The sequence below is a fragment of the Tarenaya hassleriana genome, unplaced genomic scaffold (genome assembly GCF_000463585.1).
Source record: "Tarenaya hassleriana unplaced genomic scaffold, ASM46358v1 Cleome32, whole genome shotgun sequence".
Taxonomy (NCBI): Eukaryota; Viridiplantae; Streptophyta; class Magnoliopsida; order Brassicales; family Cleomaceae; genus Tarenaya; species Tarenaya hassleriana.
In genome coordinates this window covers 706,654-729,215 of record NW_010966372.1, presented here as the reverse complement: position 1 = coordinate 729,215, position 22,562 = coordinate 706,654, and the positions used below count along the sequence as shown (strand labels likewise).

Genomic DNA, 22,562 nt, shown 5'->3' with positions numbered 1-22,562 from the left:
TATATATATATATATATATATATTCACAAGAGTAATGAATCATTCGAAACATTAAGCTATCAATTTATAATCATTATCATGTAATACAAAACGAAAAATTGGAATTGATTTAGATGGAATTATCTATATTAATAACTGTAGTATTACTAATTAGCAACGGCTCTATATCAATTATTTGTGTGTGTATATATAATAAGATAAAAGGTTCATCTACATGGGCTTCAAGCAGCCTCTATCCACTTTTAGATTATTATTGAGTTCTGAGAGAACATGTGATGTGATAGGCATAGAAATTTGTCAAGTTCGACAGATATTTTATTCGATCGTAATGGCCACCAACCCTAAAGTGCAATGGCAGCTTTTTTTTTTTTTTTTAATGCGATGTCTGTCACTATATCTATTGATAACTGATAACTTGGATCAAAATTATTTGTATGAATTTTAGAAGACAGTTGGTTATATTATATAGTTTTCGCTAATTCCGTCGCTTTTTGGGTTCGGTCGGTATGGGACTTATCATTAGAGGTTCTAATCTATTACATAATCCAAAATAAAATTACCAAAGGGCTGTTGGTCCAAATTCTATTTCACCGTGCGAGTTAGGATAGTTAACATTTTTTCACTCCTTACCCTGTACGGGTTTATACGTTGGTCCTTGAATGAGGTGGGCCAATACATGCGGATGATCCATTTGGCAGAATATTATTATATATATATATATATAGTTAATTATAGCTATTGTTGGACATTATGTTGATATATGGTTTCTAACAATGATCAAAATTGATTTCAGGGGTAACTAAAAATCATTCAGCTATTTTCATGCTACTGTGGATTTTAATATTTATTATTAATAATATCGAGATATAATATAGTTTACAAAATCACGGTGAAATTACATTCATACCCTCCGATCCGCGACCGGTTATTCCGCTTGTCGGATTTTAATTCCGGTTCGAAATTCTCCGGCCTGAAGAATTCAGCTGGTTGAAGCGCACATGATTGACACGTGTAAATACTTAATGGGCTTCTACAAGATGTGATCCGATTGGGCCATTCTTTGTAAAACCAGTAACAGCACTGTATGTCAATGGCATCATTGACTGCCGTTCTCAATGAAATATACATCAGAACTGGTGCTTCTTTCGGGACAGAAAATCAGATCTTTGAAGTTTTGGTGTCTCCGACCAGTGTTATCAAGTTGTACCCACCTTTCTTTTAAAGTAATAAAAATCACCAACTATTTATCTATCTTATACAAAATAATATTTTATTTTAAATTTGTTATAAAAAAATACAACAACAGTTAATCCTAAACAAAATAACCCATACTTTTTATTTTACTTTGAAAATATATAATATCTCTTATATAATAAATTTGTACATAAAATATACACTGTATAATATTTTGGATTACTAGTTTTTTTAAATAATCAAATTGATAATTTCCAATATCTCAAATTATTAGTAGATTACAAAATTTTACGTATAAAATTTACAGTGAATAAAATATACTTAATTTGTATAAAAAATTAAATATAAATATTTAGTTTTTGCCTATGATATTTAGAATTGTATACTTTACATGTAACAAAATTTATAGATAATAATAACAAATTTAAAGTAGACTATTTTTGAGTAATTTATGTAGATGATATTTTTTTTGTTATCAAAACTAATACTTGATGTTTTCTTATAACAAATTTAAAGTGAGATTATTGTTAATCGATTATATATTTTATTCCTTATTAAAATTAATTGTAGATAAAGTTTTTTAATGAATTTAAAATATAAGGTTTTTTTTAGTGTAACTATGATAGTTGATGATTTTTCTAGTTTATCTATAAAAAGATTATTCTAATCTTCAATTTAAAAACTTTAAAAATTTATAATGCTTTTTTAGTTTATATAAAAGTTGTGCGAAAATCGTGTATAATAGTTACTATAATTTTATTAACTACTTTTTTTTTTATCAAACTAATAGTTATTTTCGAATCAATTGTATAGTGTATGTTTTTTTGCTCAAAATTCAAGTAAAAACTTTTTTATTTAATTAAGATAGTAGATAATTTTTTTGAGTTTATCCCTAAAAAGATTACTTAAACTATATACATCTTCAATCTAAAATCATAAATAAATTATAATATTTTTAATCTATATGAAAACTGTGCGAAAACCGTACATAATATACATAGATAATTTATACACCAAAATGTCATAACAATAATAGCTTAATCAAAGCGTACCAAAAACTGGATTTTGATAGCATATTATATATATAGTTATTTCTAGTTGTTGCGTTTGTTAAATGTAAATTATTAATAATATGTTGGTTAGTTGATAAAAATCATGAAAATTAACTATCCAAGTGTTATTACATATTACCATGTTGTGTTTGAATTCCTTGTTCTCACTCTTTAGACCCGAACCATCTTCCATTGTTCTCTCCCCCCCTAAAATTTCAAACAAAAGGGGAAGAAAACCACTTGTTAATATAAAAATCCATCATCATGACTGTTAAAATCCATCATCTGGTCAAACCTCTTTTTCTCTACATGGTAGCATGTGTATGACTAATTTATTCAATTCGTAATGGGCATCAACACTAAAAAACGCAATGGCAGTGGTAATTCACATTCTTTTATGTTTTTTCACTGAGGTTGCCTTAATGCGATGTTTGTCACTATATTTATAAATATGTAACAATTTTGATCAAAGTTATTAAATGAATTTTAGGAGACATTGGTTATGTTATAGTGGTCGCAAATTCCCTAACTTTTTGGGTTCGGTTTACGACTTATCATTAGAGGGTCTAATCTATTATATCATTCCAAAAAAAATACAAAAGGGTTGTTGGTCCAAATCCTATTTCACCGTGCGAGACTGATCAATTTGTCCAATTAAAGCGAGATTGATCAATTGGTTCGGTTTTACCCATCTACGTTGCTAATCTTATCTGCAAAGGTTATTAATTTTATTTGGAATTGGTTCGAACAGAAGGATCGAAGAAGTTTCATCGAAATTTACGCAATAAGCAACAAAAGAAAAAAAAAATTGATTAGCTTACCAAAGTAAATAAATAAATAAAGGGCTTATTACGATTGCCAAATGTTGATGAAACAACGAAAGCAATCAACTATTACTAAGCTGACACGTCGATATTTTGTCGCCTTAAATCGTAAGTTCAATTCTTCGCCTGGTCACCAATAAACCTTTTTCTCTATTATAAATATACGACCCTCTCAAAGTCTACACACATTTAGCTTTCACACCTTATATATATATATGCACATTCAACACATATCACACATACACATATACAGAGTCTGAAGATGAGCTCTGGCGAAGAGGTTCTGGCGGAGGATCAGAGCTTGAAGCCGTTTCAGAAGAAACAAGGGAGTGTGATACCAAAGGAGAGTAAGCTCCCGAAGACGATGGTGTTCGAAGCCATTAGGTTTGTTATCTCTTTAAATGTTTTCACTTTAAAAATCTCATAGAGTTGCTAAAATTAATCGACAGAATCATTATATAACAAGATTTTAGTGATTCTTTTACAAAAAAATTGTGCGATAATCATACATAATATAACGATTACTAACATATATAACCATAATAGAGATTATTGCTTGACAAACCTGGTACGAAAGCGAAAAACATGTTTGACACGTTGTTGGGGTGTTTGGCAAGAAAAGAAGCTTGTGCACAGTAAACCTGTAGCAACGAAAGAAATATGACAAATGAGGAACTAATCTGCAACATATTTTCACATCTCATGTTAACAAATGAAAAATATTAAGAAATGTTGCTGAAACTAATCTGCAACATATTTTCACGTTTTAGATTTGTTATCTCTATCAATGTTTTATCATTCTAAAAGTCTCATGGAGTTGTTGAAATTATTCAAAAAATCATTATATAACAAAGTTTTAATGATATTTGTATTCTATAAAAAAAATTGTGCAATAATCGTACATAATATAACAGTTGCTAACATATATAACTATAATAGAGATTGTTACCCGACAAATCTTATACGAAAGCGAAAAACGTGTTTGACACGTTGTTGGTATGTTTGACAAGAAAAGAAGCTTGTCCACGGTAAAACAGTATTAGCGAAAGAAATATAACAAATGAATACATTTTTACGTCTCAAGTTAACAAATGATGAAACATTAAGAAATGTTATTGAAACTAATCTGCAACATATTTTCACGTCTCATGTTTGTTATCTCTATCGATGCTTTATCACTCTAAAAATCTCATAGAGTTGGTGAAATTATTCGACGGAATTACTATATAACAAGATTTTAATGATTTTTTTATTCTATAAAAAAATTATGCTATAATCTTACATAATAAAATAGTTATTAACTTATATAACCATAATTGCGTGAACCACACCAGGATGATAGAGGAGAAGATGAAACTAAGCTTATATGTTCCAAATCTCTACACTGAGAACAATGGAACCAAAATGTCGATCGAGACACCGATTACATAATTTGCCGAACCCAAACCCTCAAGTGGTGAGTTATGTTGGTATCTTAACAACATAAACACAAAAAAAAAGTATAAAACAAATCAAGAATGTGACAACCATGATCATGAGCACTTCCTTCCATGGTCATTGGAGTTGGTATTCTTACTCCCATCATGTCAGGTAACGTGTATGCTAGAGTTAACATTGTTATTTTTTCTATTTTCCTTCCTAAGAATAATAAATGATTGATCTCATAATATATATATGGCTATCTTGTGCTTTCAGTCGTCAGCGAAATCATTTATCAAAGTTGTAATTATTATATATTGATCAAAATTTATTTATACATATCATGCATGATTTTCTAATCATCCCATTTAAGAATGTATTGTTTGAAAAAAAAACAATTAATATCCTCGTAGATAAGATCAATAACACTAAAAAGGAGAAAATGAGACATGGAAGAGTTGATTCAAACAGGAGGCAGGCAACTGAAGAGGCATGGAGGCAGTTTCTTCTGTTTTGTAATCATCAATCACCCATCAAAATCTCATTTTCTAATAATTTTGATCAATATACAATAATTAAACATTATATATCTCGCCAATTTAAAACGGTTAATAAATTATAATGAATTTTTAATCTATATGAAATCGTACGAAAATCGTACATATTATGTATAAATAAATTTTGATTAATATCTAATAATCAAAACCTTGAGAATTGATTCCACTAATATCCGAAAGCGTTGGATCAAGAACAAAGCCATATATTTTTATTGATTTATCTCATATGAGAGCCAAGTTTTCCGGTTTTCTGTCTTGTAGTATCGGATGAGTTATTGGTGGTGAGACGGTTAATTATAGGTCCGGGATTGCAGACTTTAGTAGGAGATGTAATGTATTTTCAAAAATATCATGTGATATTAAATACACCACATCTTGGCCATATTATAGCCTAGGAGATGCCCATTACATTTTGGAGATATCCGAATATGGTTACATATTCATTTTGATGTCTTGAATGTTTAGTTTACTTATTTTGGTATCACACTCTTATATAGAAATAAATGCTCCGTTTTAGCTAATGGATGAATAATACATATTTTAATTCCCATGCATTTTTTTTATAGCTCTCCTACGGCGTTCTCCGCTAGGCTGGCTCATCGCGTGAAGCCATGCGCCGTGTACAGGCTTGGAAACCCGCACTCCATTTCGGGCCCATGGGCCGGTACGAGATTGGACCGGAAATCCTCGAGCGACGTGGCTGGCGATGACGATGTCACCCCTTCCCATCCGTCGGATGTCCTTCGCCACACAGAGGATGGGCGCCACGTCACCGATCCAAAACTCGACAGGTGGATCTTTTTTTAGTTTTTTTAACGTGATTCGTTCTGACGTTTCAATTAATTGGGAGGTGAAACTGTTCAAATTTCACCAACAGGGTTTGTGGACCGTTTTCCGAGGATTGCCGAAAACGGGTTTACAGGTCGGTGGGCCAAAAGTCTCTGGCCCATTCACGTGGATTGGTAAGTTACTGGCTTTATTGGAGCAATTGGGCCTTATATATTTCGTAGACCCACATGAATTCATTGAATTGTATGAATATATTCCTAAGAATCAATTAATGTTAGTTTTTTTTAATAATTAATAACAGTTTTGTCAAATGAAAAATGTTAGTTTTGATATAAATAATAGTCAGCTTTTAAACATTAGTAACACTACTATCGACGTTATATTATTTAGTAGTTTTACTAATATATCACACAAGACCGTCTCAAATTTAAACTTTTTATATTTTTTTACAATAATTTTTATCTTTTTATTCAAAACCATTATAATTATCAAATTTTAAACAACCATGCTATCATATTATTTTCTAATTAAATCTAACTAGGTGGTATGGTAAAACCACATAGTAGATATATTATATATACACGCACGTGTTTTACACAAGGAAAATAGATATAGTGACCCGTCTTGCAGGTTTTTGTTTGTAGTGTTTCGCTGGCAAGTGACTCTTTTTCACTTGGAGGGTTTGGGCACCCTGATCCATTAGGGTTTACCAAAAACATGTTTTTTTTTTATATAAAAATTACCAAAAACATGTTTATTTTTATTTTACGCTCTTTTATAGAAATAGTCGTCTTTTTTACAAAAATGAATCTCCTTTCCAACTATATACCACGTAGATTCAGTCCAGAATATTCTCATTGCCCAGATTTTTATGAATTTTCCAAACATTATGGATCTTATGATTATATGCATTATTCTATGAAAACTCTGTTATCAATCGATGCTAAGTCCTAAACCTCAACACCTAATTATTACATACTTGTAAATTTTACAGTTAAATACTGTAATTAATCCGTTTAGAACAGTTTGGATTAATTAGCTTGTCTAGTTGGATACTCTTAAAACGAACTCATTCCAATAAGACAATGGCATCAATTATATATATTATATATATACGCACGTGTTTTGCACAAGAAAAATAGATATAGTGACCCGTCTTGCAGGGTTTTTGTTTGTAGTATTTTGCTGGCAAGTGACTCTTTTTCACTTGGAGGGTTTGTGGACCCTGATCCATTAGGGTTTACCAAAAACATGTTTTTTTTTATATAAAAATTACCAAAAACATGTTTATTTTTATTTTACGCTCTTTTATAGAAATAGTCGTCTTTTTTACAAAAATGAATCTCCTTTCCAACTATATACCACGTAGATTCAGTCCAGAATATTCTCATTGCCCAGATTTTTATGAATTTTTCAAACATTATGGATCTTATGATTATATGCATTATTCGTATGAAAACTCTGTTATCAATCGATGCTAAGTCCTAAACCTCAACACCTAATTATTATATACTTGTAAATTTTACAGTTAAATACTGTAATTAATCCGTTTAGAACAGTTTAGATTAATTAGCTTGTCAAGTTAGATACTCTTAAAATGAACTCATTCCAATAAGACAATGGCATCGATTATATATATTATATATACACGCACGTGTTTTGCACAAGGAAAATAGATATAGTGAACCTCTTGTAGGGTTTTTGTTTGTAGTGTTTCGCTGACAAGTGACTCTTTTTCACTTGGAGGGTTTGTGGACCCTGATGCATTAGGGTTTACCAAAACCATGTTTTTTAAATAAAAATTACCAAAAACATGTTTATTTTTATTTTACGGTCTTTTATAGAAATACTCGTCTTTTTTACAAAAATGAATCTCCTTTCCAACTATATACCACGTAGATTCAGTCCATAATATTCTCATTGCCCAGATTTTTATGAATTTTTCAAACATTATGGATCTTATGATTATATGCATTATTCGTATGAAAACTCTGTTATCAATCGATACTAAGTCCTAAACCTCAACACCTAATTATTACATACTTGTAAATTTTATAGTTAAATACTGTAATTAATCCGTTTAGAACAATTTAGATTAATTAGCTTGTCAAGTTGGATACTCTTAAAACGAACTCATTCCAAAAAGATAATGGCTTGATTTATTACTAAATACTTGGATTTTCTGATTTAAAAAACTGTAAAAAAAAACTGTCAATATAATAACCGAATGATTATAGTTTTTTTTAAAAAAAAAAAACTGAATGTATAAAAATAGTTGAGAAAATCAAAATTTTATTTAAAATTGAATATGTTTATCAAAAAATCATGTTCCCTAACCAAAACCAAAGAACTAAATCAATTAGAAATTTAGATATCGATAAAAAAAAAACTTAACTGATTATAGTTTTTCAGAAACCAAAATAACTAAATCTGAATATAATCGAACCGAAACAAAAAATTCTCATCCTTAATTGTGTTACAAGTGAAAACAATACATGTTATCTAAGAAATGTATATGATTTTTTTAGTGCTTACACTTTAATTTATGAAATTCTGATTTATGGGATTGAGCACCGCCTCTATAAAATTTGCAAACATTTCTTAGATAATTTTTTTAGTTACAGCTTAGTGTTATCTAAGAAATGTCGCTTAAAATGTTTTTGGGCAACGTTTTCGGTTCAGAGCTTGCAATAAGCTTCGGCTCGGCCCAATAGTCATGAAGATATACGTTCCGATAAATTCAAATCAGACAATACAGATCCACAAACAGATTTATGTTTGGTTCTAGACATTCGTGTGAAGCATACAATCCAATGCGCCTATAATGTGAGGCCTCTAAATATCGACCGTTGGATCTTCAAGACTAAGTTTTGACCTCTCTTTTTGGTGTTTTGTGTAATGAAAGTGATTGATACCAATCAGTGGTTATATAATATACAGCTTCTGTCCATCGTTTATCAAATCTACATCACTAATCATACCATCTTCTTCCGACAAAACACAAGAAGCTTCTGGAATCTTCAGATGCTCGGCGGCTCTCTTAATGAGCTCTTCCATGCTTTCTGGCACCCACAACACGACCCCTCGTTTTCTCTTCTCGTTCGGATTGAAAGGATAGACCGTACATTTCTTCCTATGGATCTTATCTGCAACATTTTATTTTCAAAAATTCGAGGTTATGGCGTGTAAAATGTGACGATGATGATGATGATGATGATGATGATGATGATGATGATGATGATGATGATGATGATGATGATGATGATGATGATGATGATGAACATAGTCGAGAGAGTGTACCGTACCTTTCAGATCTTTGGAGCTGCTTGGACATGAAAAAGAAACCTGACAAGCTTTGGTGTCTTCGAGCAGTTTTATCAAGTTCCTGTTCCCGCAAGCCGTGGCTTCATCCAGAGGAGTGTTCCCCCATCTGCACCAATCATCTGTTAACGCAAAAGAATCCCAGAGAAAGTCGGATCGATAGCATTAGTACCTGTCCTTTGCGAGAACAGAAGCACCGGCCTCGACCAACTGCTTTGCCATAAGGTACATTCCTTGGGATGCAGCGATGTGAAGAGGCGTCCTGTGATCATAGTCTTTCGAGCTCGGATCGATCCCATTCTCTAGAAGCCGTTTCAGATAATCGCCATCCCCCTTTGCAACCACCGTGCAAAGGAACGTTCCCACATTCTCAATATCTAGCGAGGCGCCCTCTTTCGCTAGTATAGATGCCACTCGATCGTTCCCGTTCTTGATTGCTTCTAGTAGCGGAGTGTTTCCCGGTTTATCTGCGTGAGAATATTTCGGGATCCTTTATTCCCCAAGAATCGGGTATCCGAGTCTAGAGACTGAGATCGGGCATAAGATATGAATACCTGAGATACTCGGGTACCCGACTCATGCCCACTTCTAGGACTCAACTTTATCGAATATCAAATAAAAGTACTCAGAATACCTTTGGAGTTGACGTCTACTCCTTCCAGAATAAGATAGAGTGTAACATCTTCATACCCTCTAGCGGCAGCTAGATGCTGTGTTCAAAAGAATACATTAGTCCGTTTCAAGGCTCATGATTCTGGTCGGAATGCTGCGCAATGGCTAATAATCAATATCGAAAAAAAGTGGTCAGGAAGCTCGAGCTTACCAAAGGCGATCTTCCATCGTAATCTGTCTTATTCGGATCAGCTCCAGCCCGGATCAGGCTTTTAAGCTGGTAGAGATCTCCGTAGTATGCCGCGCTATTCACCTTCAACGCGAGTTCCGCTTCTTGCTTACCGATGTGATATGTAATATCTGATTCCAGTTGCTTAATCCGGACGTTCGATTCTTTTTCCTGTAACGTTTTTTTCAGATTAAAGCGCAAGAATTTCTGTTTGTTCATTCTCTGGGATGCGGAATAGCTCACCCGAATGATATAGCTCAAGTGTATAAACTGCTTAATATGGGATTCAGAAAGGCAAAAGTTTTACCTCGAGGAGATTGTTGAGGATTTTACGTCCATCGTGAAAATATATCTCGAGAATATTCGTAAAAGATTGCTTATCAAGTCTTAGAAGCCGACATAGTTCACAAACCCGAACCGTGTACGGTTGAGGAATATTACACAGGATTGAAACCTCCCCGAACGAACTATCGGGCTGTAAAAGAGACACTGTCTCCTCCGATCCATCCTTTGTAGTGCCTATCTCCTCCTGTTTATTACAAAATTTCGTCTACTAGCTGAGAATTTCAGACAATCCAAAGCAATTGTTGTAGAGACATCAGTAACATGACCGAGAAACTTACGAGTACACCATGGCAAACGAAGTACAGTTGATCCACGACGCTACCTTGCTCCAGTATAACCTCTCCCGGGAGGAAGAACTCTTCATGAAGTCTTATGACCTGTAACAATGGATCTTTGTATCACAAGTGAAATATAATACATATCTTCGGTTACCTATTAAGTGTGGCGCTTACAATTTGATTTATGAATTCTGATGAACACCCGTTGAAGAGGGGGATCTTTTCGATGTACGGCATGTACAAAGTTTGTGCAATCTGCGTTAGAGATGTTAAATCGAGCAGGTTGTTTTTCCTCTTTAATAAATCCAAATCGAATTGGCATATCCAAATTGTAATGAAGAATGGAAAAGATATGTACCTTAGCCCGAATAGATATCGGTATATCCTGAACAGCAGCTGCCTCGGTGTAGCTGCTTTCGTACTGCAAGCGGAAATGGCCGGAGATTTGATTACGGATGCCTCTCCCGAGTTTGTTTCTGTTCATGTACTTCATAATATCGGCCATTTTGTCACGGAAATTTTCTGTTTTCGATCCTTTGACAATCAGAGCTGTCATGTTACCGATCAAATAAGCTCCTAGAATCATGTCGAAAGAAATGTAGACCATAACGAATATCATTTCTCGTACGTTCACAGCATGTATATCTCCATAACCTGCGACACAGACAAAAAACAACATGAACAAGATAGATACAAAGCATCTGCCAGATATTAACATAACTCAAAGCACGAGTTCTCATATCAATAAACTTGCCAACGGTTACCATAGTGGCGATTGCGAAATACATGGAAGTCGTATATCTTGTCCAAATATCAATATCTCTGAAAGTAGCGTAACTATAATCGCCCATCTTCAAGCTTCCGATCCATGTGGACCCTTCTTGGGAAGCAGGCAGAGTCGTCGCCAAGTAGTAGAAGATGCAGGCTGCGGTGTGAGTGCAATAGAGCTCGACGAACAAAAGTTTAACAATCCTTGTGAACAAGTAATTGATTCGTATATCCTTCTCCACTTTCTGAAAAAAGTCGACGATTTTGTTCACCCGATATAACCTGATCCACAAGAGGTATCTCACTTCCTCTTTTCTACCTGTAGCCTGTTCAAATGGAGGTAACAAATGATGCATCCCGTTATGTAAATGAGAAGTAACGACACGAACGAAACGAGACTTGAAGAAATTTTACCTTGTATATGGTATCCCATGGCATGCAAGCTAGCAAATCGATGACGAAACTCGATTTCAAGTACCTGCAGGGATATAGATGACCCGGACGTTAACATCTTCGGAAACCAAGAAATCCATCAAATTTTAACGCGCTATGAAAAAATTAATGTGCTGACAAAGTTTGAAGGAAGAGAAAAGGCAGAGCTGAACCGGATAGCAATGGAGCTGCGCCTATACACCATTCTGTATGTACGACTGTCTCTATAGGCCACGAAGAATCGCAAGAAAATGTCCACAAAAAAAGCCACTTGCCCAACAATGTCGAGAACGGAGAGGTTCTCTGGTAATCCTCTGAAGAAGCCAAACTCCAATGGAGTGAAGAAAGAAGAGTAAAGTGCCCATACCAATATGAACATTGTCCATGCTTTGTACCACCTGCAAGAAGAACAACACAATGATCATCATGAGATTCCGACAAGAATCTGGTAGCTTGGCACTAAACTGAAGGTTCTGAAGATGAGTTTACAAGGGAAACAGAGCATTAACTTCACATGTTTGTATGTTTTTCTCAACATGGAAATCAAAACAGAGCACTTCTGACCTGTCGATTTGTATTAAGTGGGGCCCTGACTCTTTTTTACCAAGCTAGCTGACGTGTACGATACATTACCGTTAGGTCTAGACTTATCAGATATTGCCACGTGTCATCCCCGTGGCGGGAAATGAATGGCTTTTTCTCGCTTATCAGAAACTCGTTAATGGACCAACGACCGAAGAGGAGGCGACACCAGAAGAAAGGCTAAATCACACTCAAACCCCTCAAGTCTTCTCAGCTTACATTTTGACCGAAAAACTTCATTATCTAATATTTTCACCCCAAATTGCTGTTAACTATCACGTGTCATATGAAAACATGTAATTAGCAAAAACAATGGGACACGGCATTTAAATTAATCCAATACTTCGAGCAAAATAATTAATTTCGTAAAACTAAAAACAACATATTGTCCTAAAAAAACCCTAAATTGGTAATTTGATGAGATGTATTTTAAGAAGAGATCAGATAAGATTATGTGGAGCGAAAATCGAAATTTGAATTCCTAAATTGAAAGAAGAGATACCTGCAAATTTTGAAAATCGAAAGCCCCGGCGTCTTACCACCTACCGGTTATCGGGATGGACGATACGGTCTCTGGAGATGTCTCTGATGCCGTCGAAGATCGGTTTCCGGCCTTTTCCGGCGAAGTCTAACCCTAAGAAATTGGAGAGGAGATTGAACCTGCTGCCTCGCGACGAAACAATCCCATCCCTCAGATCGTCAACCTCATACTCCTCCTCTCCGTCCGATTCACCTCTCCGGCGAGTATCATCGTTACCCATCCGGCGTCTCCGATCGTCGATCGGAGAAGAATCTCTCTATCTCCTCTGTTTATCCCTTCTGTCACCCCCTAAATTTGGCGCCTACGGACTTTGAAACTGAGAGAGAGAGAGAGAGAGAGAACTACGTTTTTTGAACGTTGGATGAATCTCGGTGGTATTGAGACGGGGGAATTTATAGTTCTCGAGAGAATGCAGACAAAATGCATTTCGATTTTTTTCCCTTTTTTTCGAAATTGTTTTTTTTCTTCAAAATAAATAATTTAATTTAGTGGTGTAGTTCGGTTTTATCAATAGTATTTTCCTGTATGTGCGTGCAGACAGGTCATCCATATGATGACGTGTCAGCCCATGTTTCGAGCAGCCCACGTTATCACAAGTCAAAGACTGTCATATGCACGTGACATGCATATAATATATTATATGGTTTATATCAATGTTAAATTCAAGTATGACTGGATAATATCTTATCCTAAACAAGCGCAAGTAGCCACATTGAATTGAATTGAACCACGAGATATAGTGAAAGCCTATTAATGAACAAAAATAAAGTCAAAAGGCTATGGAAATGCGTAATAATTGAATCCAAAGAGTTTAGTGCTTTTGATGCTATTGGTTAATGACTATGCTTAGCTTTAATAAATGTGGTTGATTGTTACTTTCAAGACATTAAGGGCTTCCTATGTAATATAATATAATATGATTAATGCTATAATTTAATGCTGATATCTAAACGGGCCTTAATGGGCCTCGGCATGGGCGTTCCTCGTCCAAATTCTGAGGCTTTTTTCTCAGTTTGGACGGATCATATTCGATTTGAATGCCGAAGGAAAGCACTCAATCCAATGGGCCGTACTGGGTCGACATGGGCTTTCACCGAAATATTATTTAATATAGAAATAAATTGTACTAGTTTATCATTTTTATACGAATTTGAAAATAAATGAAAGAAAGATGTTATGGGAACACGGAATCATCAGCCCTTTTCGACCATCTTCATGAACATAGTACACGGAAATTTTCAAAGGAAAAACAGATCGTGATTAGTGGTGGTAGTATGTGATTAAACACGCCATATAGATAGATAACAAATTATGACAGTATTTGGAAGAAAAAAAAGGATATAAAGAACCAAACCAACCTGTTTGAAAATTGTCTTGATTCTAAACCGAACTAAACCAGCTCCTAATAAACCTTTCTCTGAAGACTTCATATTATGGACAGCACAGATCTTTCCTCCTAATTTCCCAAAGATGAATGATACCTACACTGATTCTGTATACCACATTTTGCACTACTCTTTAATCCAAACAAAGCTCAGGCTTTACCTGTGCCAGTGGCTGTATCAAGACATCATCTCCAGTTTCCTTATCAGCTACCGTATTTGAAACAATAGTTCCACCTGCGTAGCCCTCGACCAGAAGTTTACATATCTTGGACCTCCACTCCGAGCTTTCCTTCTCGTTCTTCCTGTCATGGAAGACCCTGTCACGATAATGCAGCATCGTTGCCAAGCCCGTGTTTGGAAGCCAACCGTACTTTGTCAACACTTGGGCTTCCCCTTCGCTCAAGTCTTCCCCCACCTGAAAAGCCATTTCATGTTAGGGGTCAGTCTTAAGCATGTTCCAAACTTCCCCTCCAATGAAAAATGGCCACTGGAACTGGAAGTGGAAATAGCTCGTAAGTTGGGGAGGATACTGAGAAATGAATTACCAGTAATGGTTTGTTCTCAATCAATGCATTTCTGCCACAACCAGCCAGTTTCATGGTGGTCACTAACCGCTTGATCTGCCAACCGATTGGTGATGTATCCGCCAATTCAAAGAAGTATGTGGCAAATCCATATTCGGGTCGTTCCATGACTATTCTGTATTTGGTGGACAACAATGATCGTGATTAATGATCTTAATCACGTATAGTCAATAAAATCTACTTATATGGCAGTTTATTACCTCTTATGCCTCTCGAAAACAAATATGAAAGATTGGAGGTCTCGGCACCAACCCCACTCCACAGGCCACTTGCGAAATCGCAGATAACGTGCCTTGAAACAGGAAATTAGATTTGATGTCAAGAAAACAAATACAGACTTAATCACATGAACCACAGAGAATACAGATATCAAATGTTACCTGTTCAACCAATGCAAATAGACAGGTCAAGCAATAGCTAGATCTTGAGCTTTTTGTACACCGTAACGGAAGAAGTTTTGTGCATGTTTCTCGCTTAAAGAAAAGCTGTAGAAGAAAAAAAACAAAATCAGTCGAGAAAAAACAAAAGTACCGAAAATCAATAAATCAGAATAATGCAACGGGATGCAACTAATTTTTTTTTTAATGAAATCATGGCAACCTGATATAATGATCCAGAACGAGACACCTAGAAATTTTGATGCATGTTGATAATGATAACTAAATTTATGCTTGTCTCTTCTTTTGAGTTTCACTGGGAAACTATCAAACATAACGATGTTTCTCTGTTTGGTTAAGTGACTGTGAACATGATTGTAAACATATCTTGTTGACGGCCATCTAGAATTTTTCTGCTCTAGCATATCAAAGACAATTAAAAGGTACATCATTACATTTTCAGCTTTGATGAAGCTCGGTCAGTTTCTGATATTCAGAATTCAATCTTCATCCACGGAACCGAGTAAAGCATCAGATGACTCAAAAAACGGATAAACAAGGAAAAAGAGTGAGCAAAAAGATAGATTCATAATATATTTTGACCTGAGACATAATAGCTTCAAGTTCTGAAAAGCTCTCTTCAATAAGTGAGTCATTCAGGTCATCAAAACAGTCAGTCTCCCCATAAAGCTTAAGTTCATCCACTAATACCCCTTGGTTAAGCAGAACCTGCACAGTACAGATCATAAACTTCAAGCTATCTTGTGCTTAAAAATGTTTCAAGCAATCCAACTAATTAGAGATGGGAATGCACTAATGGAGATGGTGAACTGTAAATTAAGGAAATCCTGTTAAAATTTATTTTTCTGCGCCCAAGCTATTATTTAAAGTAGGCAACCCTACAAATGATACCTGTAAAAGGCCAGGAGCATCTTCCTCCAGAGCTGTTTCAATCGAATTCCTGCAATAGTTTTTATTTGTGAGAAAGATGATTTGCTTTATAAGATCAGCTAAAGAACAGAAACATCAAGGTGGTAATACATGAAATGAGGGTTGAACAAAAACTTACGTCGCAGTCTTTTTTCTTTTCCGAGTACGGAGCATTCTCAAAGGTTTGATATTCTCGGATGAGGGCAAGATAAAATCTGAGAAAGAGTATAAATCTTCACCTGAAGTATAACAACTCGTAGATTTATGAGAAGATGCTAGCAGCTTCATCCGATCACACAATTTCATGTTATCTAGCTCGTCTTCGTCAATTTCATGAGAGGTTTCTGCTTCGGTTTTCACGATAACATGCTCAACAGAATCCAAAGGATTCTGAGCAGGCACTGAACTAATCCGGGAACTCAATTTCATGCAATCTATGTCATTTCCGTCAGGGGTTTCTGTTTCTCTTTTCACTTGAACTTGCTCAAAGTTACCAGGAATCTTCCCATGTATGTCTTGCACAGGCCAACTATCTGAAGGCTCAAGCTTTACCTGAAGATAATTCTGCAAGACCGAACCATGTATATCACTTGTTTTCACCGATGGAGAGTCCTTTTCAGTATTTTTAACACTTATTCTCAGTCTTTTGCCTGCAGCTGCATGGCCATTACTAGCTAACAGGGAGTAACCATAATCTGCATCAGAGAAACCAAAGAGACTGCCTTCAGGTGAACCATTACATGGCTGCTCCTTAACAATGGAATCATTTCCCTCCTGTGTTCCACTAGGCTGGCTTTCAGATTCTGAACCTATACTAATACTTTTACAAAGGATAGAATCAATTTTCTCAAGAAAACCACTAAATTGGCTTCCCGAAAATGAAGCTATACCATTTTCCTTTGAAAGCTCGGTTTTTATTTTATACAAATTGCTTTCATCACAAGCTTCTGAAGACTCTTCAGAACATCCCTGCATGTTAAGACACATTAAAATCTCAAAGCAGGCCTGAGAAAATGAAATTGCCAAGCATGAGAAAGTTTATGATAGAAGGACAGGGATTTTTTTTGAAAACTCAATGGCTTTCCCCGCAGCAAGAAATATTTTTGATACACCAAAGGTAAGTCTCTCTTGGTAAGAAATGATAACATCCAGATGTTAACGACTTAAGTAGTCATTGGTTACCTCTATGTGGGGTTTTCCCGAAGTTAAAGTCATCCTGCAACATGCACAACATGAGATAGAAATAGAACATGAGATAAAACTTTAAAATAACTAAACAAGTATGTATATTCCACTCATTTAATAATTATAGGAAAACACCTTTGTAGCAGTATTTTTCGCCGTTCTTTGAGCGTGATATGTTCAAGATCATCATGTCCTAAGTTTTCTTCAACTTTTCCTATTCTACTTGAATCTTCTCGGGCATTGTTACATGCTAGAATGTCATCACATGCTTTCAGATTTCCAAAATCACCAATATATTTACTGCAGCCAACTTCAGCAGATTCTGAAATTCTGGTGACTGCCGTTTCTTTAGCAACACCACTTGACACCATCTCTTGACAGCAACCAACTCCAGCAGATTCTTCTGAAATTTCAGTGACTACGGTTTCTAAAGCATCACCACTTGACTCCATATCGTGTTCATTTTCTTTGACACGTAATTCCTGAAAATTACATGATCAATTACCAAAGAAATGAGAACAGGATGACTTTGTATACCATACAAAAATGTTATCATTATCACTTACCAACAAACTGTGCAGAATTATGCCAAAAAGAAGACATCAAACTCTACCCTTTTTCGAAATTTCATCACCATAATCTATCAAGGTAAATACAAGTATCTTACTCCCATCAAGACCACGTATCCCAGAAACTCACCTCCCCCTAATGAATGAATAGGATCCAGATGGATATATATAAAACCAGTACACTAGACCTACAAGTCATACACAAAAACATTTATCTTAAATCAAATCATGAACAACAAATATTCCGGTTTGACTGTGCCAGAGTGCTATCCATTGCTGTATCTTCTTAAGTTCAACCAAATTGCCAACCCTCAGAGAAACAAATGGATTATCTATTATGTAATATATGCACACAGAAGTTATACAAAAACAATACGCAGAATGCATGAAACAAAAACCCGTATTTTATATTACCAGAAAATTGGAGGAATCGTCTTCCTTTTTCACGGCAATATCAACCTTCGACCTGCAAAACATAAACCGAACTTGAACGAATGTTTCAAAATGAAGATCGGTCGAAGAACAATACATCCTAAACAAAACTCACGTCGACTCGGTAGCATGGGTACGTTGAGCACATCCATGAACCCTGTCTCTCGATAGCAACAACCTTCTTCGTACCGCCAAGGGAACATGGTCTAAATCAGCGGATTCGGTGTCGGATTCCGCCGGAAAAACGGTGAGGTTGTGACACAACTGAGACATCCCGAACTGAAATTAATCCACCAACATGGATTAGGGTTTCCGAATCTGATTCACCGAACGGCCAATTGCCGTCGAAATCTCCTGAAACAGAATCACGGACGGAGACGATAGAGTGCCAATCTTTTTCCCCGCCTGTAACAGTGGGAGTAACACGCGATTGTAATGCGGCGCGGTTGATTGAAATTGAAAATTAATTTCCGTCGAATTTTAAAGTTTTGAGAGGATATTCTAAATAAAAATATTCTTAAAACTCATTTCGATCTGTAAATTATTATTTTTTTGTTAAATTTATAGTATTTAAAATTTCGCCAGATTGATCTTAATGGGCCTCAAACTCCAATAATCGAAGCCCATAGGCTCATTTTCCAGCATACAAATGGGCCTCAAATCATGCAAAATGGGCCGATAATGCGAGGCCCATATGTAAAAAAAAATGATTATGAAAGTTTCCGATTTTTTTTTTTTTTTGGGGGGGGGGGGAAGGAAAAAGGGGGGGGGGGTATGATTGTCTAGGGGTTTATTTCATAAATAATAGAGATACCATATTGTTTAAAATTTAATTGGAAAATATACAATTATTGGAAAAGAAAAGGCATCGGGTGATGAAAAATATACAAAGTCTAAGTGGAAAAGGTGAAAAAGTTATTTTTGTCATTTTGGTTAATTGTGTGAATATACACTGCAAAACTAATTCTCGAATCTATTATCAATATTATTATAATAATAAAAGGTTTGCCCCTAAATCCTTTTTTTTATTCCAAAATGAATGGGCCTAGGATTCCGACATATATTGGGCCTCAGATCATAAAAATGGGCCGCAAATGCAAGGCCCATATGTAAAAGAAATAGAAAAAGAAGAAAAAATTAAAGTCAAGGGCACTTGGGGATTCCACGTCTGGTCTTGAAGGAGGAGGAGTAGCAAGGGCAAGGCTGCTTGTTGATGACGTAAGAAGAGGGAGGAGAAGGAGGAGGAGGAGGAACACATCGACACTTTCCACAGCACTTCATACACATTAGCATGCATGCCTTCTTGTGCAACGTCCCCATGCATCGACGACTGCACCTCCCTTTGCACTCTGTTTCCACATATATATATATATATATATACACGTATTCCGTAAATTATATTTGAACAAAGTATTGGGTGTAAACTTTATGTTATACGATTAATCTTTTACGCAAATGCATCATTGGTACGCCCGTGTACCTTTAGGATGGAGTATTCCTACGCCGCCGGCGTGTCCACGGGCATGGGCACGAGATGCCTAGGATTTCAAATATGGCAAATTTAAACATTTTGCGACCCTTTGAAATTCTAAAATTATGTGAAGAAAAAACATAAAAACATATTTATAATTACAATAATACCTGGATTACGTTGAAGATTGAGAGGAGGAAGAGGAGAGAGAAGAGGCACAGGACATTTCTGCGGCAATTACCCATTTTATCTGAAGATGAGTTCAGGGAGAGGAGATTGATGAGTCCAAATTTATACAGAGAAATGTATTATTTGTTGGTTTGAAGAAATACAGACGGGTGCCAAAAAAAATGTTGAAGGCGTGATTGCTTTGGGCAGTTAGGCCACAGTAATCACACTCATTCGGTCCACTTGTATTAGAAAATGTCTTTTATTCATTTATTTATTCAAAGATTAGCTGGTGTTTTGTGGAACAATTAACATTGGAAAATGTGAAGAAGCATGCAATGTCTTGAAGCAAAAGCAAGTTGGTAGCAGTTAGCTGCAGCATTTGATTGACAACTGTGTATTTTTTTCATAGTAGTAATAATAAGGGAGAGAGGGAGACCAGTTCTTGAATGATACAAAGCACACTCTTTCATTGGTGCATGATCCGGAACATGGTAGATTTGCAGTCAGCAATAAGAATTTTCATCAATCAGTTTCCAGGTTTCTATATTCAGCATGCAAATCTTACAATAAACATCTCAGCTTCTGTCTGCTGAGGCACTCCTGGTTATAGAAACATCATGAGCAGAGTCACCATATTCACCAGCAAGATTTGGATGAAGAAGACATATAAACTTTCTTACGCCACATAACACACAGTTCTGAAGAGAGAAAGATGGCAAAACAATAAACCCTTACGTTTTCTTTGATATATAATCGTTCCAACACTCAAAAATGTAAAAGCCGTCTAAGATAGTTTGCCCAAGTCGTCTCCGACTCCGAACCAGTAACCTCATGTCCTTCTTTAGCTCTGGCAGCTACAAGGAGTCTGCCTATTTCGGGGGCAAGAGAAGCCTCGTTGCTTATGAATATGTCCTTGGCTGTACGGCCTTCCAAGTTCTTCGCATTGACATTGACAACTTTATATATCAATTTCACGACCTGCAATTTCAAGAAACGTGGTTTGCACTATAGATTTCGGAACCAGATCAAGACCGGATAACGATGTATTCAGTTCATAGTTCATCTACTGTTGCAATGAAGCGGAAGCTAAGCTGTGAATCATCTATGGATTAATAACAACTTAATACCTCAGTTTGATTTGTAGAGGTAGCGATATGAAGGATGGTATTACCATCTTCATCCTTCCAATTCAAGACTTCCTCCCTATTTACCCGCTTCAGCCATCCTACAAGAATCTTGAATGCCCCGAGCTTTGCATGCTTGACGGCAATGTGGACGGCAGTCTCACGCTTGCTCGTCCGACGCTCGATGGCAGAAGGGCAAGCAACCAAGAACTCATCCAACAAATCTTCGTTGCCAGTCATAGCCACGTGATGCAAAGGAGTGATCATTCCTCTTCCTCTGATGCCGACCAAACCTCTATCCTCGGTCACCAATGCTCTCACCGTATGCGAATGATTGTTTTGCAACGCCAAATGCATGGGGCTGAACCCTGAAGCGTTAAGCTTCCGAGCAAAGGAAGGCTTGATATTCATGATTTCCAGAGCCAGATAAGTGTGTCCACATTGTGCAGCGGCGTGCATTGGTGTGTCATAGAGACCTCGATCAAATCCATCTAAAGCATCTGGAACATTTTTATCTGCAGCAACCAGTGCGTGGAATTTATCAACATCACCTTCTTGAGCAATTGACATATATCTCTCAGAGATGGTCTCATTTTGTGCGGCTGTCGTGTTCAACCTCGGCAGAGTATCGTTGTTATCCATCTTTGCTTTCTTGATATCCTGTGTAAGGAATGTGAGATATAGAATTATTTAAGCTAAGTAAAATCTTTAATAACATATAATTACAATAAAAAACATATATACCAAACAAAGTATATAACAAACTAAAACATAATATTATTTAGTTCCTAAGACATAATACTAAAATACAAAACAAAATCATCATAAATCATATATATATATATATATTTTTTACAAAAATAGATTTCTGTAATATTTATACACCAGTAGATTTCTCAAATTTGCAAGAAAAAATCAGATACATTAAATTTATTACAACCTACAAAAATGCAAGATTGATAACAACGGAAAAGAAACTAATGGACATGAGGAACCTGTAAACCAATTTTACTTTTGGTTATTAAGAATCCATACACAAACATCTGAAAAAAAATACTTAGTATCATGAGACCTTGGAGCGTTGAGCCCCAAAGCTCACCATACGCTGCTAGACCATTAGAAATCCCATCACATGGGAGCAATATTCATCAATCTCAAACAATAATCAAGTGGCGACAACTATAATTAGCAGTAAGCTCAATTCTTTCCATTGACACATCAAAATCGAACCAGAACGCCGAAATCGATGCGCATGTCAAATGAACTTCACTGAAACGAAAATTCGAGCGGAAAAACAAAGATTGCCAAAATCGACATCAACCCATCTAAGAAAAATGATAAAGTATTAGCAGGGAAAGCGAAGCGACGTAACGAAAACGAAACCCTAGCTC

The 22,562-nt window shown here is 35.7% G+C and overlaps 3 protein-coding genes and 1 long non-coding RNA gene across 7 annotated transcripts; all 4 read right to left on the bottom strand.

The window, feature by feature from the left end:
• Window positions 1-8,546: 8,546 nt before the first annotated feature.
• Window positions 8,547-13,330, bottom strand: LOC104820909 (potassium channel SKOR). 4 transcript variants are annotated; one of them, XM_010551559.2, is made up of 13 exons: window positions 12,949-13,326; window positions 11,994-12,218; window positions 11,803-11,866; window positions 11,375-11,714; window positions 10,979-11,274; window positions 10,795-10,875; window positions 10,621-10,719; window positions 10,305-10,526; window positions 9,980-10,168; window positions 9,791-9,866; window positions 9,329-9,623; window positions 9,141-9,265; window positions 8,547-8,981 (listed from the first exon to the last, which is right to left on the bottom strand). In XM_010551559.2, the coding sequence occupies exons 1-13, from the start codon at window positions 13,161-13,163 to the stop codon at window positions 8,761-8,763; spliced, it is 2,448 nt and encodes an 815-aa protein (XP_010549861.1). In that variant the 5' UTR covers window positions 13,164-13,326; the 3' UTR covers window positions 8,547-8,760. The 4 variants fall into 4 exon arrangements, with proteins under 4 accessions (XP_010549861.1, XP_010549862.1, XP_010549863.1 ...); XM_010551560.2 differs by having other exon boundaries at window positions 12,905-13,036; XM_010551561.1 differs by lacking the exon at window positions 12,949-13,326 and adding an exon at window positions 12,385-12,892.
• An 825-nt stretch (window positions 13,331-14,155) lies between these two features.
• LOC104820908 lies at window positions 14,156-18,893 on the bottom strand. Its single transcript, XM_010551557.2, has 11 exons — window positions 18,521-18,893; window positions 18,388-18,439; window positions 17,540-17,886; window positions 17,402-17,435; window positions 16,359-17,188; window positions 16,202-16,250; window positions 15,893-16,018; window positions 15,293-15,397; window positions 15,113-15,204; window positions 14,874-15,027; window positions 14,156-14,743 (listed from the first exon to the last, which is right to left on the bottom strand). Exons 1-11 carry the CDS (start codon window positions 18,676-18,678, stop codon window positions 14,462-14,464), a joined length of 2,229 nt encoding a protein of 742 aa, XP_010549859.1. The 5' UTR covers window positions 18,679-18,893; the 3' UTR covers window positions 14,156-14,461.
• A 791-nt stretch (window positions 18,894-19,684) lies between these two features.
• LOC104820907 lies at window positions 19,685-20,162 on the bottom strand. Its single transcript, XR_772997.2, has 3 exons — window positions 20,047-20,162; window positions 19,886-19,943; window positions 19,685-19,754 (listed from the first exon to the last, which is right to left on the bottom strand). It is a non-coding gene; the product is annotated as an uncharacterized LOC104820907 (long non-coding RNA).
• Window positions 20,163-20,695: 533 nt separating this feature from the next.
• On the bottom strand, window positions 20,696-22,556 carry LOC104820906 (ankyrin repeat-containing protein At2g01680-like). Its single transcript, XM_010551556.1, has 3 exons — window positions 22,543-22,556; window positions 21,175-21,831; window positions 20,696-21,025 (listed from the first exon to the last, which is right to left on the bottom strand). Exons 2-3 carry the CDS (start codon window positions 21,811-21,813, stop codon window positions 20,813-20,815), a joined length of 852 nt encoding a protein of 283 aa, XP_010549858.1. The 5' UTR covers window positions 21,814-21,831; window positions 22,543-22,556; the 3' UTR covers window positions 20,696-20,812.
• Window positions 22,557-22,562: the final 6 nt, after the last annotated feature.